General features: G+C 42.4%; 1 protein-coding gene across 1 annotated transcript; it reads left to right on the top strand.

The window, feature by feature from the left end:
- Positions 1-15,029: 15,029 nt before the first annotated feature.
- Positions 15,030-17,394, top strand: LOC124461932 (the record flags this gene model as incomplete). The annotated part of the gene is made up of 3 exons (XM_047013337.1): positions 15,030-15,625; positions 17,081-17,287; positions 17,342-17,394. Coding segments are annotated over exons 1-3 (856 nt in total), but the record flags the coding sequence as incomplete, so codon positions are not given.
- Positions 17,395-19,207: the final 1,813 nt, after the last annotated feature.

Below are 19,207 nucleotides of genomic sequence, written 5' to 3'. Positions count from 1 at the left end.
TTGACGACTGGCGAGGGGTAAGCGGCGCTGGTGGGGTTTCAACTAATTTTGCTATCAGCAGCGATTTATGCATACACAACTCGAGCTCAAACGAAAGCGACCAACTAGAGGGAGGGGGAGAACAGATGAAATTTGCTGTGTTCTATACATATTCTTTCTTCTTTCTTTATGATGACATATGAAATAATAGAATAATATATATAGTAAATTCTGAAAGATTAACCTTAACCTTTAAGTTAAATGTGACAATCGACAGCAAGTATAAGCATCTCTATATATATAGATTTATGAAAACAAAACATAATTATTTAAATTTTTGCTATAAAAAAGAAAACTTTTGTTCTTTTCCTTGGTATCGCTGGATAAAGTTCAATAAAATAAGCTAAGGTTAGCTTAGAAACATTTTGGATTTCAAAAATTTATTCAAAAATGTCGGATTTACAGGGTAGAAAATGAGAGAAAATTCCTCTTTTAAAAATCCATCGAAATAAAGAACAATTTCCCCCCTGAAATGAACGATTTCACTACCCAAAATCTATTTTTTAGATCCGTCACTGTTTTTATGGACAAAGCAAGACAAAAAGATCCATTCCCCAAAAAATGTTGTAAATTCTAAATAAGAGATGACCTTCTAAATAATGTGAATTGTTTGGAAAAAAAAATACCTAGACCACTCAATTTTAAATGAATATGTTCGTGGGGGGCGGAAGGATCCAAATGAAATACAAGGAGTTGGCGGGTGCCAATTTCTTCAGTTTGTGGTGAGCGAGTGGTGAATTAAAACGCACGAAAAACTTCGGTTAAATAAACGTAGGTTTTATTATTTATATAATATTCACAGGTAAACCGGCACACACGGAGATGGTTCGGGTTGAAAGTGATTAACAAATCGTAAAAAATGCAAGAGAACGGGTGTTCGGGTGAAAATCTCGATTTGGAATAATGGCGATGCCCATTGGAAAAAACCCAGTCACCCCTCCTGGTGTGACCGTAGATGCCGAGGATCAAAAAACCCTCCTCACTCTTCACTGCTCTTCGCCGCTCACTGCTGTTCACCCGGTGGCGTGAACATACCGCCCCCTTGCAACATGTTGCAATTGCCACCCTGGACATATAACGGACGGGGGACGGCAACGTTCTGGAGCGCCTAGATCCCACAGGAGCCGGAGACGACCCATCCGAACACGGTGCTCTGGGCTGCGGAGTACCGCTATGACCGGGCACACAGCCTGGTTGGATGACCTCCGGATAGAGGTCTGCCCGAGTACCACGGACACCGACGCCGGCCGATAGAAATAGGGGTCGGCCAGGATCAGGGTGGCGAATTTCTCCCGAACCGGCGCCGCCACTTCCCGGATGGGAGTGCGGATGAGCAAGTCCTCTTCGACCCGGAATATAACGTTCCGTCGGAACGTCTCGTCGGACCTCGACTCGAGGACGGCCGTACAGGCTTGGTCGACCCCGACCTTGGTCACAGCTAACCCCAGGGACCGGGCAAAGGAGCGATTGATGCGGCTCTCAGCCGCACACGCATCGAGAAGGACGCGGGTCTCGAAGGATTTCGAGCCATTGCCCAACCGGAGGACTGCGGTTGGCAGGACAGTCGTCGTCCTGGCGTGGAGCAGGGAGGATAAAGAGATTTCGGGTGCGCCTTCTGGGGAAGCGGAGCGGTCGGACGATGATCGGGAACAGGGTTGTAGCGGGGGTGCAGCACGCCCGGAGGGGGGTGATTGGCTGCGCCGCCGGGCGGAGGCACGTGGTCTCGGCGTTTGGTCGGCCATGTGGAGCAGGGTGTGGTGCCTTTGCCCGCATCGTCGGCAACCATGGCGAGTCCGGCACGCGTCGGATGAATGCTCGTGTGCCAAGCAATTGGGACAATACTTGTTGATCAGCACCGCCCGGAGCCGCTTTTCTCCTCGGAGGTTCAGGAAGCGCTGACACTGCCGGAGTGCATGAACCCCCGACAGACCCGGCATCGGTACACGTTCGTGCCCTGCGGAGCAGCTCGTTTGCTGCGGTGGTGCGGCAGACGTGTGGGGGCCATGTCGCTATGAAGGGGGGAGCTGAACGAACTGTAACGAAAGAAATTACGTAGGGGGAGTGGATTAGTCTATGCGCGGGAACGAACAACATGCACGGAGACGAGGACATTCGGAGGGAACATAGAGGGATTGGGAGTCACGATACGGTTTTAGGCTCAGGACTCCTGCTGTCTTGCAACAGAATAAGCTTCGCCACGGGTCTTCGGATAGACCACGCGCGGTGGTGACATCAGCCACTCGGACGAGCCCGTCAGCCCCGGGCAGAGTGCGCTCAATTCGCCCTAAGCGCCACTCGTTGGAGGGGAGATGATCTTCGGACACGATCACGAGGTCGCCGGTCTGGATGCTGCGAGTCGGTGACTTCCACTTGTTCCGTTTGTGAAGCTCCTTGAGGTACTCACTCTTCCAGCGGCGGCAGAAAGCCTGCTGGATTGCCTTCAGTCGCTGCCATCGGTTGATCAGTGACATAGGCTCGACCAGAATTTCCGGTTCCGCAATGGATAAGAGCGGTCCTCCAATCAGGAAATGCCCCGGGCTTAGGGCCAGCAGTCCTCTGGATCCTCGCTCATGGGAGAGATTGGCCTGGAGTTTAGGCACGCTTCGATCCTACACAGGAGAGTGGAAAGTTCCTCGAAGGTGTATTTGACAGTGGACGAAGACTTGTAAAACAGGGTCTTAAAACTTTTGACCCCTGCTTCCCACAGTCCTCCCATATGGGGCGCGCTTGGCGGAATGAACTGCCAGGATAAAATGTGCTGGGGAAATGCCTTCATTATATCAAGCTTGGTGGCGTTCAGGAAATCTTGTTCGAGCGCCTTTGAGGCCCCTACGAAGGTTTTGCCATTGTCGGAGTAGATGCGCTGGGGGCATTGTCTCCGTGCGACAAACCGAGAGAAGGCTGCAAGAAATCTTTCAGTGGTGAGGTCGGAGGTCGCCTCGAGATGGATTGCCTTCGTGCTGAAACACACGAAGACGCAGACATAACCCTTAGTTATGAGACACGCACGCCCGGTGTAATTTTTGATCTCGAACGGCCCTGCGAAATCAATGCCCGTGTGGGTGAAGGGCCTGGAGTACGTGATCCGTTCTCGAGGGAGATCACCCATCATCTGGGTCTGTAGTCGTCGACGATGCACGATGCAGACTTTGCACCCCTTGAGGTGGGACTTCACCATGTTCTTGATCCGTGGGATCCAGAATTTGGTGCGCAGATACCGCACCATCAGTTGATTGCCGCCATGCAACGTGATGCGGTGGGCGAATTCGACAAGCAGGCGAGTGAAATGAGTACTATAGGGGAGGAGAATAGGGTGACGTTCATCATATCGGAGGGACTCGGCGGCCCGGAGTCGTCCGCAGGCGCGGAGTAACCCATGCTGATCGAGAAATGGATTCAGATTGAGTAGCGTGCTGGATGATGGCAGGGGTCGCCCTTCCCCCAGGGCCCGTATCTCCGCGAGGTATTCCCGACGCTGAGAGGTCCGAATCAAGGCGCGCTCGGCGGAGAGAAGTTCGTCATTGGTGAGGTGAACCGTGGAAGGCGTCGAAATCCTTTTGGTGGCGAAGCGTAGGATGTACGCGATGACTCGTAATGCCCTACCATAATCCGAGAAACGTTCGCTGACGTCCTCGAGTAGGGTGGTCGCGGTGGTGTGGCACTGGACTCGTTGCTCCAGCTGGGTGTCTGGGAGTTCGTTATGGGGAGTTGGCCAATACTCGGGGGCTCGCTGGAGCCAGTCCGGCCCATGCCACCAGAGTCTGCTGGCCGATAACTCGGCCGCGGAGACCCCACGGCTCGCCAGATCAGCGGGGTTGTCCTCGGAGCGCACATGTGACCAGCTTTGGCCACTGGTGCTTTTGGAGATGCTGGATACCCGATTGGCCACAAAGGTGGACCAACTGCACGGGGGTTTATTGAGCCAAGCCAACACGATGGTAGAGTCGGTCCAAAACTGGGAGGTTGCAGGTGGGATTGGGAGTTCAGGAACGATCGACGCCCAGAGATCGGCTAGTAAAACCGCTCCGCACAACTCCAGCCGAGGCAGTGAGACTGTTTTGACTGGAGCTACACGGGTCTTAGCCGTTAATAAATGGACGGCTACTTGATCGCCGCACCGAACCCGCACATATAGGGCTGCTCCATACGTTTTCTGTGACGCGTCACAGAAGCCATGAAGCTCCCACGAGAGCTTATCGCTGGTGTTTAGCCAACGGGGAATGCGGAGTCGACTGAGGCCTGGGTAATCCTGCAGGAATTCGTGCCATTGCTGCAGCAGGAGAGGCGGCAGAACATCGTCCCAGCCCAGTTCGGTAAGCCAGATTTGTTGCATGAATATCTTCGCTCGGATGACAAATGGGGCTAGCCAACCAGCGGGGTCAAAGAGTTTAGCGATATGGGACAGAACCTGCCTCTTGGTGATCGACTCCTTCAAGGGGGGTCCGCTACGGTGAAGAAGAAGACGTCTTCGGCAGCTTGCCAGCGGATGCCCAAGGTTTTTGCAGTGCTCGCGTCTTCCAGCTCGAGAAAGTCCTCTCGCAGCAGGTGCTCTCTCGGAATGGCTTGAAGTACTTCCTTCTTATTGGAAGTCCACTTCCGAAGCGGGAAGCCCGCAGATTGGAGGGTCGCTTGAAGCTCTCGTATGGCGAGACGGGCGTCGGCTTCAGTGTGAGCGCCGGCAAGGACATCATCAACATACATGTAGTTCCGAAGGATTTCGCTCGCCTGAGGATACATCGCTTGCACGTCTTGTGCCAGTTGTAAAAGGACTCGGATCGCCAAGAATGGCGCGCAGTTAACCCCAAACGTGACAGTTTGTAACTCGTAATCCTGGATATTGCCGCAGCGTCTCGGTAGAGGATCCGCTGAAAGGGGGTATGCCTGGGATCGACTCGGATTTGTCGATACATCTGCGTTATGTCGGCATTGAAAACGAATTGAAAGAACCGCCATTTCAGTACCTGAAGCGTGAGGTCGGCCTGAAGAGTAGGACCGGTGTGCAAGACATCGTTGAGGCTGACGCCTTGTGTGGAGGGGCTCGACGCGTTAAATACCACGCGTACCTTAGTGGTGGTGCTATCGGGCTTAAACACCGCATGATGGGGGAGATAGAAGTTTTTCCCATCTTGAGGCGGCGTCACCCGAATCATATGACCCAATTCCTCGTACTCTTGAATAATGGCATCGTACTGCGTTTTTAGAACCGGATCCTTGAGAAGGCGTGCTTCATTCCGCAGGAATTGAGCCAGCGCGATCGGTCTTGAGTGGCCCAAGTCAACGCTATTCGGACCTTTGAACGGTAGGGACACAACATATCGGCCGTCCTTTCCCCTTTGGGTGGTCTCCTGGAAGTTCCGCTCGCAGAATGCGTCATCCTCCTTTTCCGGCTTTGCGGGAAGGTCTTCCACCTCCCAAAACTTGGTGAGGAGCACATCAAGCTTTGCTTCGGGACTAACTCGCGTCTGTGCCGCGAAAACGGATCTAGACACCGGAGGGTCAGGAGCGATAGCCCCACACAGAACCCATCCAAAGATGGTTTCTAGCCCGACAAAATCACCAATATCCTTTTTGATCCGTTCTCCGAGGATGTGGGGAAACAGGTCTACACCGATGATCATGTCAATAGGCGCGGGCTTGTTGTAGTACGGGTCAGCCAGGGGGCGATCGAGGCACTGCGTCGGAACCGTATTAAGGAATGGAGCTGTTGGAATGGCCCCTGACAATTTGGATACGACCAGGGCGGAGACCTCAATCTTGTTCAATCTGTCACACGGGGGAGACAGCATTAGCAGACACACCTTGTCGGCGCAGCCTCCATCACTCTGGCCCATGCCAGTAACCGCGGCGTCTACTGGGTAGAAGGGGGCTGGACCATGCTGAAGACACGTTCGGAGAGAAAAGTTGAATCGGCTCCCGAGTCGATCAACGCCCGAATATGATGATCCACACCACGATGGTGCAGAGTGACAATCGCAGTGCCTAAAAGGCCTCTGCCTGGGGTAGATGCAAAATAACTTTGAGCATTTGTGAGCTGGTCGCTCGCGGACGGGCGCTCTGTGGCGCTGGATGGTGGGACTTGCGCAGCGGATGGCGAGGGCACGGACACATCACTAGGATGCAACAGCGTATGATGACGCTCCTTGCAGGTATGGCAATTATGCGCACTGGAGCAGCCCTTCACTTGATGACCGCGGGCAAAACAGTTCAGACAAAGTCCCTGCTGTCTAATGGTTTCCAGCCGCCTCTGAACAGGCATATCAAGGAAACTAGGGCAGAGCCGTATTGGGGTGATTTTCCCGATGGCACAGCTTGCAAGACGCCGATTTGAGCTGAGCTTTCGCTGGAAACGCTTGGACTTTCATCGTTGCAGAGGATTTGCGGGGACCAATGGGGATGGCTTGGACACTTGGGGCCGACTTATGTTCTTCGGTGGCATCCAGGACACGATACCGATCGGTAAGAAATTGGTTCAAATCGGACCACGTTGAGACGACAGTCTTATTGGGCACTGATTGCTCCCACAGGAGGATTGTGGCCTTCGGCAATTTACTAGTGCAGATGGCGATAAGTAGGACATCCCAATTCTCAGTACTAACACCCGAACGCTCAAGTGCGGTAAGACACCCTTGAAACGCGGTCTGCAGCTCTCGCAAGGATTTGCCCGACTCTTGTGCCACCGCGGGAATCTGAAGGAGTTGTCTGGCTTGAGTCATGACCAGCAGACGGCTGTTTCGTACCGTGCGGTGAGGTTCTCCCACGCGGCCTGGAAACCCTCATTCGTCAGGGGGGACTTAGCCACGATGGTTCTCGCTTCCCCTCGCGTCTTGGTGTTCAGGTGATAGAGCTTCTCCACTTGTGACAAGTACGGGTTGGCGATATAAATGGCGGCGAACAAATCGCGGAATGTGGGCCATGCTAGGCTGTCGCCATCAAATGTCTCCACCTCACACGGAGGAACTCTATGCCCCGCCGGCCTCGACGGAGCGGTGGGCTGACGCATAAGACTCGTCATCTGTGCCGAGAGCTGTTCGATGCGTTCTCCAAACAACGTCCCGCATCGCACATACGCCGCATAGGCGTATTCGTGCTTCGCCTTGATGCGGCTTATGTTTGCCAAGCTTTCCTCGTCGGTTTGGACTGTCAAGGCCTTGTGACAACGGGAGTGTTCCATCTCGACAGTTGACCACAGCGATTTGAGCTGCTCTAAGTGCATTTTAAGGGAAAACAAGGGCACTTCAGAAGTTAGAGCTTCACTCTCCCGAGCTTCGAACAGAGTCAATGCGTCGCACGCCAGAATGAAATCGGAGAGGGACATTCTGGAGTGTTCTCTGCGCTGTTGTGATACGGATCGGGTGACGGGAGCGTCAGAACAGTGCGTCACAACAACGTGCGGGATCTGGGTCTGGGTTGAAAGCTTGGAACGACCTTTGTGTTCACTCGAGTCTTTAACCGAGAATCTGCGACCCTGAGGGAGGCTGGACGAAGACGGACGGGATCTTGGGGATTCGCTGCGGCTGCGAACAGACGAGAACTTGCGCGAAATATCCGTACGCTTCACGGTCGCCGGAGTTATCGGAGGTCGAACCTTCTCCGGAGTTGAAGAGGGAGACGAAAGACCGTTAGACTTCGGCGCAGTCTTGGACGGCTCCGTGGACATACTCAGGGGACGACCTTACCGTTGAACACCGAGTTTGTGGGTTTTGAGAAAATGGGGAAAATTTGAGGAAATGAGAAGTGGACTGTATGAGGACGCAAGAGCTTTCTCACTGTGCACCGCAGGATTGCGGGAGAATTATCTCGCGTGCGGCTCGGAAACGGAGCCCTTTGAATGGGGATAGATGCGGAACAATATACGAACGCACGAGTGCGGATCAAAACTTGCACGTAGACAAGCTAAATGATTACAAAACAAGTTTGTATGGATTCGTAAGTAACGCTGGAAGTACGTATAAAACAAAACACGGAGGAAATATATAAATAACGAGAAACGAAAAAAAAAAACAGCAGCGTGGAAAAAAGAAAACAAAACCAGAGGGCCGGGGTTAACTTCGACCGCGTCAAAGTTTGTATACCCTTGCAACTTTTTTTGGTAACTCTTTCCTCACCTATAGCCGTCAAAATAGAAAAACGTTTTATCCAAAAAGGCTAATCTTTGCGAAAGAAAGCCTACAATCTTAGCATAGGAAATAACGAAGATATTGATCAAAGTCACTGTTTTCCACCGATCGTTCCTATGGGAGCTATATGATATAGTAACCCGATCTTTATCAAATTCGGCACAGTCATTAACAGATATATTAAACTAACAAATGGTTAATTTGAAAGCAATCGCGTCAAAAGTAACGAAGTTATTGACAAAAGTCACTGTTTTCGAAAGATTGTTCCTATGGGAGCTATATGATATAGTCATCCGATCTTGATCGAATTTGGCACAGTCGTTTATATATGTAATTAACTCACCAATATTAAATTTCACGACAATAGCTAAAAAATAACGAAGTTATTGAGAAAAGTCACTGTTCGTGACTTTGGCATTTGTATGGGAGCTATATGATATAGTGGTCCGATCCGGCTGAATCCGAGATATACAACGCCTGCAGTATATACAAGCCTACATGCAAAATTTCAGCTCTGTAGCTCCAACGGTCTAGGAGGAGTTTGCGTTGATCCAGACGGACGGACGGACGGACGGACGGACGGACGGACGGACGGACGGACGGACGGACATGGCGATTTGAACTCGTCTCGTCGTGCTGATCAAGAATATATATACTTTATATGGTCGGAGATGCTTCCTTCTATGCGTTGCACACTTTTGACCAAAATTAATATACCCTTTTTGCAAGGGTATAAAGATGTATAGGATAAAAGAAAATACGTTTTTGTATAGATCTGGATCTGGATATATATATGTGCGCACAATACTGGCCGGAAAAAATTATATATATAATTTATAAATATGGACGGATGTATAAATATGGGCCCGATAGTGCTGGAAAAAATATATATATGTATTTATTTATAAATATGGGCGGATATATATATGAGCGCAAAAGGCTGGCCGGAAGAAGTATATTTATAATTTTTGAATATGAATGGATATATAAATATGGGCCCGATAGTGCTGGAAAAAATATATATATATGTATTTATTTATAAATATGGGCGGATATATATATGAGCGCAAAAGGCTGGCCGGAAAAATATATTTATAATTTTTGAATATGAATGGATATATAAATATGGGCCCGATAGTGCTGGAAAAAATATATATGCATTTATTTATAAATATGGGCGGATATATATATGAGCGCAAAAGGCTGGCCGGAAAAAATATATTTATAATTTTTGAATATGAATGGATATATAAATATGGGCCCGATAGTGCTGGAAAAAATATATATGTATTTATTTATAAATATGGGCGGATATATATATGTGCGCAAAATACTGGCCGGAAAAAATATATTTATAATTTTTGAATATGAATGGATATATAAATATGGGCCCGATAGTGCTGGAAAAAATATATATGTATTTATTTATAAATATGGGCGGATATATATATGTGCGCAAAATACTGGCCGGAAAAAATTATATATATATAATTTATGAATATGGACGGATATATAAATGTGGGCACGATAGTGCTGGAAAATATATATGTATTTAGTTATAAATATGGGCGGATATATAATTAGGCGAAAAAAGGGAATCGGAAATAATGTGATTTGAACTTGGCGCGCTTGAGCCGCCTATCGATATCACGACTCGACTCACGTGTCACCACTACTCCGAAAACAGCTGTCGGCCGCTGTTTATATATTTGGTTTTTGATTTTGTTGTTTAATTATGTTAATAATTTTTTTTGTGGTTGTGCGGAAAAACCAAGAACAAAAGAACGCTTTTACGCACCGCGAGTGTTGTGCGCAAACCAAACAACCGATCAATGCATATGGACAGATGCTTTGATCTATGTATGTACGTACATGCATAAGTACACAGGTGAGTATATAGATGTATGCACACGCGTTGTTCACAACAACAAAAAAAAAACGTAAGTGATTGTAATTTAATTGGATGTGGAATTGTGTTAAATCAATGCGCGACACCGAAATGTATTATATGTTGTGGATATGTACATATGTATGTGCAATGTATGACTATGTAAGCATATATGTATGTACGTATGTAAGCAAGTGCACCGGTATCCAAAGACGCGCGTGAGGAATTTAATTTCGCACCGAATTCGAACGCGCAAGAAATCGCGATGCATACGTTAAGTGCTATTTAAAAAAAAAAGAATATTTTTTTTTTTTTTTCTGCCTTTTGTGTCGTGGTAAATGTGCGAAGGGATTATATATATATGGGTAGGTACATATGCGCGTACATCAACAGGTGACGATGTATGTATGTATGTATGTACGTAGATGCGCGCGTGCGGAAATAAGTTTGGCATTAAAAATAATTATTCCAACACATAAGAAAACGCGGTGAACACTTGATTATTATTCTTCCCTATTTTTTATAACACTTTAATAATTTTTTTTTTGTTTTTTTAAACTTTTACGCGGATTTGGCAAACAGCTGTGGAAATTACATACATGTACATGTGAATGCATATGAAAAAAAGAGGTGGATTTGGACAAGTGCGAGGAAAAAAACATAAATAAAAAATGGATAATCGTGGAATGTAAAACGAGAACGTTGGACAATCACGCTAAGGATTAGGAACTACCATGTAACCTTGGAACAGGTCAGGTATGTACATACATACAATATGTAAAAGTGTGTAGGTCGCTATGGAGAAGCGGGAAAACCTCACACTTTTAGTAGTATGGAAATGAAATGAATAATGAAATTTTGTACTTATCAGGAATTCCGCCGATGCAAGCTGGAGGAGCGGAAGGATATCCGGCTCGAAGGACCAATGTTCGTGGGGGGGCGGAAGGATCCAAATGAAATACAAGGAGTTGGCGGGTGCCAATTTCTTCAGTTTGTGGTGAGCGAGTGGTGAATTAAAACGCACGAAAAACTTCGGTTAAATAAACGTAGGTTTTATTATTTATATAATATTCACAGGTAACCCGGCACACACGGAGATGGTTCGGGTTGAAAGTGATTAACAAATCGTAAAAAATGCAAGAGAACGGGTGTTCGGGTGAAAATCTCGATTTGGAATAATGGCGATGCCCATTGGAAAAAACCCAGTCACCCTCCTGGTGTGACCGTAGATGCCGAGGATCAAAAAACCCTCCTCACTCTTCACTGCTCTTCGCCGCTCACTGCTGTTCACCCGGTGGCGTGAACAGAATAAAAATACAATTTTTGAAAAATATTATAAAATGTCTGTCTAATAATTTCCCTTAGAGTCGAAAAAGTATTGCATGTATCACAGTGACACATAGAGTGTTAAAAAGAGTTAAAAATAAGACTAAATAGTCATAATTTTAAAAAAAAATATCAAAGAAGCTAACATCGGCTATGCCGAAGTTTATATACCGTTGCAGTCCTTGGTAATAATAATTTTACATGTTCAAAATTTGTTTTCTGCAACTCAATTCATCAATATACAAACAAAACAATTTTACTCTCTATTTTACAATTTGTTCTTCTTCTTCCCTTATTCCCAAAGCAAAGCAACGCACGCATACACATACAGTTCATGTAGCGTTGCGTCTGTGTGTGTTATATTTATCCGATCACATTCAAATTTTGGGATCTGGGCAAGGGTATAATAAATACTTTCTAGAATTCTAACCAAATATAAGTAAACAACAATAACAAAAACAGAAAGAAACTACACTGAAATACAGTAAAACATCGATATAGAACAAAATCTCATTATATGCATGATGTTTTGTATCTCCCAGCTTAGATTTAAGAACAATTCGCAAAACAACTACAGTAAAACTCCACATAACAAAAACATGCAAACTCCACATTTGTGAGTCGCCTTAGATTCGATATGTCGATGTTTTACTGTAATTTTTGCGTATTGTTCTAAAATCTTAATCAATTTTATGTCCAAGCAATTTTTTGAAATTGGAAACTAAAACTGAAATACAGTCGAGTCTTAATAATTCGAAATGGCAAGGAAACAGAATTTTTACGAATTACAGAGGTTTTCGATTTACCTGGTTTTCCATTCCAACGAAGTTTTTTCAAGGGACCAGCAGCTTCTGACGCAATATTGAGGTTTTCGATTTAGCGGGGTACGAATTATCGAGACTCGACTGTATTTGTAAGATGATACGAATTAAATTAAAATATAAATTTGGAAACGGAGGCAAATGTCAATACCTATTCCTAAAAATGTATGCAGCATTGAAAACTATAAAAAGGTGTGAGGCACTTTACTGTAGTCAGAAACAATTCTCACGATTCGATCTCATAAAAATCACTAAGCTTCGCTTTAGACACACAGATCTCGCTTTTTCTCACTTTTTAACAGTTAATAACATTTTAAAAAGCTTTAACTTAGAAAATTATCATTTCCTTTCCCCAATTTACCATTATTTAACCTCACATTGAGGAATCTAATCAAATCCAATATTTAAATTCTAAAAATCAATTGGACACCCTCCATATGTAACTACTTTTAATCAGCTTTACTAATGTAACTGTTATCTCGATAATCTTAGCTCTTATCTCCTATGCTTAGGCCTTTGTGACTCTGATAAGTATCAGAGGTTGCAAATAATTTTATATTATAATAATAATATAATTAAACTGTGTTATCTGCTTTATGATATAAAGTTTTGAAGTATATCCTCATTGATATACCGATTGACTAACCCGCATGGAATTGTTTTTGTTTCCCCCATTTCAATTGAATTAATGATTTTCTTTCTTTAGTATATGTAATTTATGACTTAGTAAAGAAGTCACAGGCCTTATCTAGGGTTCTCTATTCTAATCTAAACAGAGCGATAAGTGAAACAAAAAGTGTGCAAACATATGATTTACGCTCTTGATAATTTCACGAAATTGGTTTTAAATGAGCAAACATAAAGAAAAAATCAGAATCAATAGTGAATTGATTTGAGTTGGCAACAAAATTAATTTTTTCCAACCCACCTTGACCCACGATTAAACTGTGAACAAGTAGAAAGTGCATAGAACCAACCAAAACACTCCAACAAATACTTGTGCAATCCAGTTTTCATATAATTTTAGCATTTAAGTATTTTGTAATTATCCATTGCATTATTTCAATGGTAGTTTTTTGTTTTACCCGCGAAGGGGGAAGGAGGAGGTGGAGGAGAGGTGCTATATGCGAGCCTTTTGAAATCGTGGTTTAAATTTGACATTTCGTTTCATATGCACGTACTCTTAAAAAGGGTATATTAATGATAATGTTAATACACTGTACAACAAAATTTGTGTTACCAGATGGTATATAAATATTTTAGTGGCAATTTCCATTTAATGGCTTTTCTGAAATCGCTTAGCAAATGCATTTAAAGGAATAAATTGTTAAATAATTCTAACCATTAAAACCTTTTACAGAATATTAAATAAGAAAAAACATATTTAAGCCTATTTTTAGTCTCTTTATATACATATTTATGATTATCAGTTTTAATTAATACAAGTCACTATCTCAAGAAAGTCTAGCAAATTTCTCTAGTTTAGAAAATAAAACTAAAATTTTATCACTATTTTAGTTCTATCACATATTTCAATAAGGACAAAAACCAAATAGCAGAATTATTTGCCCTGCAATAATTGTGAAAAGGTCATTTACAATAGAATGGTCCGTAAGGGAATGTAATAAAAACTATCATCGCCAAAGGAATTCGATTTAGTTGTCCCAACCTCCAATTGTCAATTGTTAATTACATATATCTATGGGGTGTACCTACATAGTATGAATATATTCGACACTTATAGATTTCTTATCTCGAGTTCAAATGGCAACAAAGTTGAGTCAACAAAATGCAAAGGCACAGTGGAAATGTTAAGAAGGGGTTTGAATAAAATAAAAAAAATTTAGGGAATATATTTTGAGTTCCTTTACACCAAAGCACAGATAGTGTTTTCAATTGTCAATTCAAAATTATGATAATTTTAAGTGGAATCTAAATTAAAATATGCCTTCGAAACTTTACTTCGAATTTTTATTTCTGATAATTTTCTATTATAACAAAATCATGACAATCATTTTGTGGTACTAATTTCTATTTTGGCGAAGTATTAGATTTAAAAAAAAAAATGAAATCTTATAGTAGTATCAAAAAAGTGATAAATTTACAAAAATTTTTCTTTTATTACTACCACAAAATCCAATGATTAATAAAAGTAACAAAACTGAAATAATTTAAAAACTGTTTTCTTCTTTGACTAAAATTGTCATTAATTAAGTATTGTTTCACAAGAAATGAGTAAAAATTAAAGGAAAATGTTTCCTATAAGAATATGACTAAGAAAAATGTGTCAAAATTAAAAAACGGAAGATTGAACCAATTCCCAGAAATTATGAACACAGAGTTTCACAAATAGTCTACGAATAATTTTTAACATTCTTCCTTTACTTTTTCTATACGTTTAAAGATATTTATCCATTTGATTTCAAACTTTCAGGGAATAGACATAAATAGGTATCGAGAAAGAGAGGATTTTCAAAAGGGATTCCTTTTGACCTTCTGTGTCATGTCAATCAAATATAGAAATATTACTTTTGTTTTGGCACGATAATAATTTAAAGCATTGTTAGGGAATAGACTGAAATTCTAAAATGCATATTAATTGAATTCCTGGCCCATTGTAAAATGGACTAGCGCCACTCTGTCTGCCAAGTCGTGTTTGACGTACTTTTTTGTGAAACCCATAGATTGAGCTTTACGTTTAGTTGATTGTTCTTTTTTTTTTTTGCAAACTTTCTGCTTATTTCCAATATTAGCCAGCCGCATAGTCAGTGAGAGGAGGAATTCTACCCGTAGTCAAAGCGTTTAAATATCGCATGTAACACGAAAGTTGACAACAAAATGCACTCACTAATGGACATGGACAACGCGACATTGGGATTTCTTCGGTCGCCATTTAGTATTGATATACCGCATGCCTTTGTGTATAACGATACACAGAACACAAGGCCAATATTCTGTGGACCGTATATGGAGACGGTGAAGTTATTTGCCCAGGTCTATCATTATCAACTGCAGCTGGATGAGCTTGAGAGTCTGCCCAAGAAGTCGCTTGTTGAGCAGAAAATATCCGATGGCAATTATAATTTATCACTGCATGGAGTTCTGGTAAGATCAGAGATGGAGGAGAGATTACCAAACGAAACGGAGCACAGTTATCCGCTGGAGCTGATGAGAAACTGTGTAATGGTGCCTCTTGCACCCGAATTGCCCAAATGGATGTATGTAGTTTGGCCACTGGGCAGATACATTTGGACATCCCTGTTCTTGGGCATTTTCTATATAGCCTTTCTTATGCGCTGGATACACTGGTGTGAGAAAAGTCTAGCCACCAAATCCATCACACAAAATATGCTCTACGCCATGGCTTTCCTAATGTACAGTCCGAATATGAACATGAATTTGAAGCTCAGTAGACCTTCCGTGCTTATATCTATACTCATATAAGCATTCATATTTTGCTCTATGAAATAGTAATTTCCTATGTTTATAACTAAAGTTTTGTAAATTTTACACAATTATAGATTTAACTTTGCAAAATGGTTGCTAGTTGAAAACTTTCGTTTACACATATTTTGATTAAAATGCAATTAAAGTTACCTTATGGTACTTTTACTGTCGCAATTATGTTCAAAGAAAGTTAGGTGGGAGGATTATTATTGTTTTTGTGTCTGACAAGTAAACAAAACTAACAACTTTGTTTTATGTCGTCGCGGTAGAAACTTTTCGTTTAGTTATGTATGTAATCTCCAAGGCCATATATGTAATTACTTTCTTATAAATTCAAGAGTTTTTGCTGCTCATCAAGAAATTGCCACTGATCCTCTGTGACAAAGTAGGCGTGGGTGCAATTAAAGTTGGTTTGATGCTCTGCAAATATCCCACTATCGACTGGCCTTAGAAGTTTTACAAACTCCTCCGGCAATTCCTTGTGAAGTTGCAATAAGAATTCCAGCTCATAATCGATAATCATCACAGGTAATTGGTCACGTATCATCCATTGTATTGATCTGGGCATGAAAGAGATTAACAGTCAAAATACTACCAAGTGTCGATGTATAATTTGCCGATAGGAAAAAGCCATAAAAAAGACAGCGGCCAATAGAAGAAATCTCAAAATTGGTGGCTTTTGTAGTTGTCGAGCGGTAGCTATATTGATAATATAGCAAAACGAGTTCAATAGTGCAGCATTTATGCCATCCGAGTGTCTCTTTTTGCCAATGTTCCAGCAAAATTAAGGCCACAAATGCTCCAAGTACAAAAAACCACACCATGAAATCGAAAGGTTGCAGAGGATAAAAGTACGTTGAAACAGATATCGAAGTGGGCACTATCAGACACCACTGCACCACCAACAGAGGGTAGCTCTTCTCGATCCCTTCGTCTGGCATAAACAAGGCATAAGCATGGGCTAGAAATTCCACACGTCGATCTCGTACCAATTGCAAGGCTTGTTTCATATTAATTGCTTTGCCCCCCAAGGCATCGGGGGGTAAGACTTTATTATACACCTCCATAATGGGATCATCCACTCCGGTGGTGAATACAAAACTCATATGATTTCTCCTTGCCGGGGCCCTTATCATACGCAATTCCGTATTGTTGTTGATCACCGTTTGAGTAGCAGTTGCTCCGAATGCTTCATCTACGATACGTATAACTGATCCAATTCAGGCACTCGTTGTTTTTGACTCACAAACCAAACAATCTCCTGAAACGCATTGAAGGCAGCAAATGGACGCAACAAATTATGAACATACTGAAGATTCCAATCTGCGATAGGTCCAATTAGAAGGCCAAGTAGAAGTGATTTCAAGAAAAACGAGTAGCACATGACCATCGCCATGAAGTTACACAGTTTAATGACTGAAATTATAACCAAAACTTCTAAGGCCAGTCGATAGTGGAATATTTGCAGAGCATCAAACCAACTTTAATTGCACCCACGCCTACTTTGTCACAGAGGATCAGTGGCAATTTCTTGATGAGCAGCAAAAACTCTTGAAACAGCGAATCTTTAAGATGAGCAGCATTTGCTTTGGTTCCTATCATTTGGCCTATCCGCTGCTAATGGATTCATCTTTGTGGCGCTACATAGAGTATTATACATTTCGTATACACTCTTCGGGACTGTTGAATTTTTATACACGCAGTTGTTTTGAAACGGCTCTATATGCTGAACTAGTGACCCGTCTGCCGGCCAATAGTGAGTACACTTCAGCTGGCCTAGCCCACTTGGCCATTGCTTTCATTTATCTTTTGGTTATGTGTGTCCTGGGTGGAATTGTGTTCAGCTTGGAAATACTCCACGCAAGAGTTTCGGAACGCAAGAAAGTATTTTAAGAAAGTATATTACAAAATTTAAATAAACAATAACCAAATTGTGTGTGGGCTAAACAGAAGATGTTTGTTTCTGCATATATTTCGATTCGAGATTCCAGTAATCTGCAGATTTTTAACTAGTTGGGAATTGTAGAGAAAACATAAATGTGTTCCTAGCTACTGACAGTTGAATGTCGGAAACATTATGTAATAATTATAATTATACTATTTATTTTACGTATAATACGGCTACGTCACAAGAAAATTTTTTCAATTTTATTACCCTACAATAGATGTTATTTAAAAAAAAATTGCAATTTAAAGTTACAGACACTATTGCCTTCTCTTTCACTCTCTATCATGACTCTCTTACTCACACTTACAATTAGTGATGACAGACATGAGCAATTTTATTATCAGTGTTGTATTATTTGTTTATCGACTATTTAGTAATCGAACTAATAACAATCGATCAATAGATTAAAAGTTTGTCAATTATATGCCGATTAATCGGATGTTTCAGCGTTACCAAATTTTCCACATATGCTAAATATATATAGCAGAGTTTTTATTTATCTCATATTATACAAATGGTTTCGGAAATTGGGAATAGAAAAAAAAAATATTTGCTAAAATGTATTTGTTGTTCAAACTTTCGAAAACTTATCTAAAAACTTTAGGTTATCCAGAGCTACGTAAAATATCAAGAGGCTCTCGGTACAATTGGTCTTTACACAAATACAATAGACGATAGTCATATATACCAACAGAAACAGAGAAATTAAATAATTCCATGCATATTTGGACATATTGGTCCATGGACAGTTAGCCCAAAAATGTCCCTTTAATAGATCGGCCGAAATCAATTGAATAATATATTCGCTACACTCACAAATCCTAATCGCCGTTACGCACAAGTAAAACCGAGACCGTTTACCATCCGAATACAAAGCGGAAATCATCATCCAAATCTTTTGGAGCGACAAAAATCTCCCAGAATGAGGGTGTCGTCCAGAATTGGGAGCAGCACTTAGAGAAGAAAAAAGGCCAAACTATTAAGAAAAAAAACGAAACATCACAATCACAAACAAATTTGGCGCCAAGATGACTTTGTTATAATCGTATTGTGGTAGTCAAGGAGTCACAAAATTGGTGTGGATCTAGGGTTTTTTGATACATTTTTCATATAATGGAGATATAATGAATAAGGAAAAATAAAGGAAGTAAGACTTTACTCGAAATTGGCGTCATTAAAACTAATTTGTTTATGGTTTTACCATGGCAATAAGCAACAGTCAACAGAAAATGGTTCGGACCTAAAACATAAATTCAGTATTTACGCGTTAAAAATGATGCATCTTGCAATTATGGGATCGAGTAGACAACTGGCTATCCACTGAAAACGACGTGAAGCAGAAAAGCCAAAAACCTTACTGACTTAGAAGTATGGCTATGCTTATTGGATAAATTGTTGGAAGTTCGGAAATACAATGACTAAGGAAAATGCTTTGAACCATACTCGCCCAACGTCGGTGTCAATCACATCTCCTAAAAGGCCGATGGCGCTGTTGGAATGTGGACCTCAGATAGAAATAAACACTTTTAAACTTTAATGTGGATGAATAGGGAATAAAATGATTTAAATTTAAATTGAGGACAAAAATTAAGGAATAAATTTGATTCTATCGCAACGACTC

This window comes from Drosophila willistoni, unplaced genomic scaffold (assembly GCF_018902025.1).
Source record: "Drosophila willistoni isolate 14030-0811.24 unplaced genomic scaffold, UCI_dwil_1.1 Seg752, whole genome shotgun sequence".
Lineage (NCBI taxonomy): Eukaryota > Metazoa > Arthropoda > Insecta > Diptera > Drosophilidae > Drosophila > Drosophila willistoni.
The sequence above is the reverse complement of the archived record's forward strand: the minus strand, read 5'-3'. Positions and strand labels throughout refer to the sequence as shown.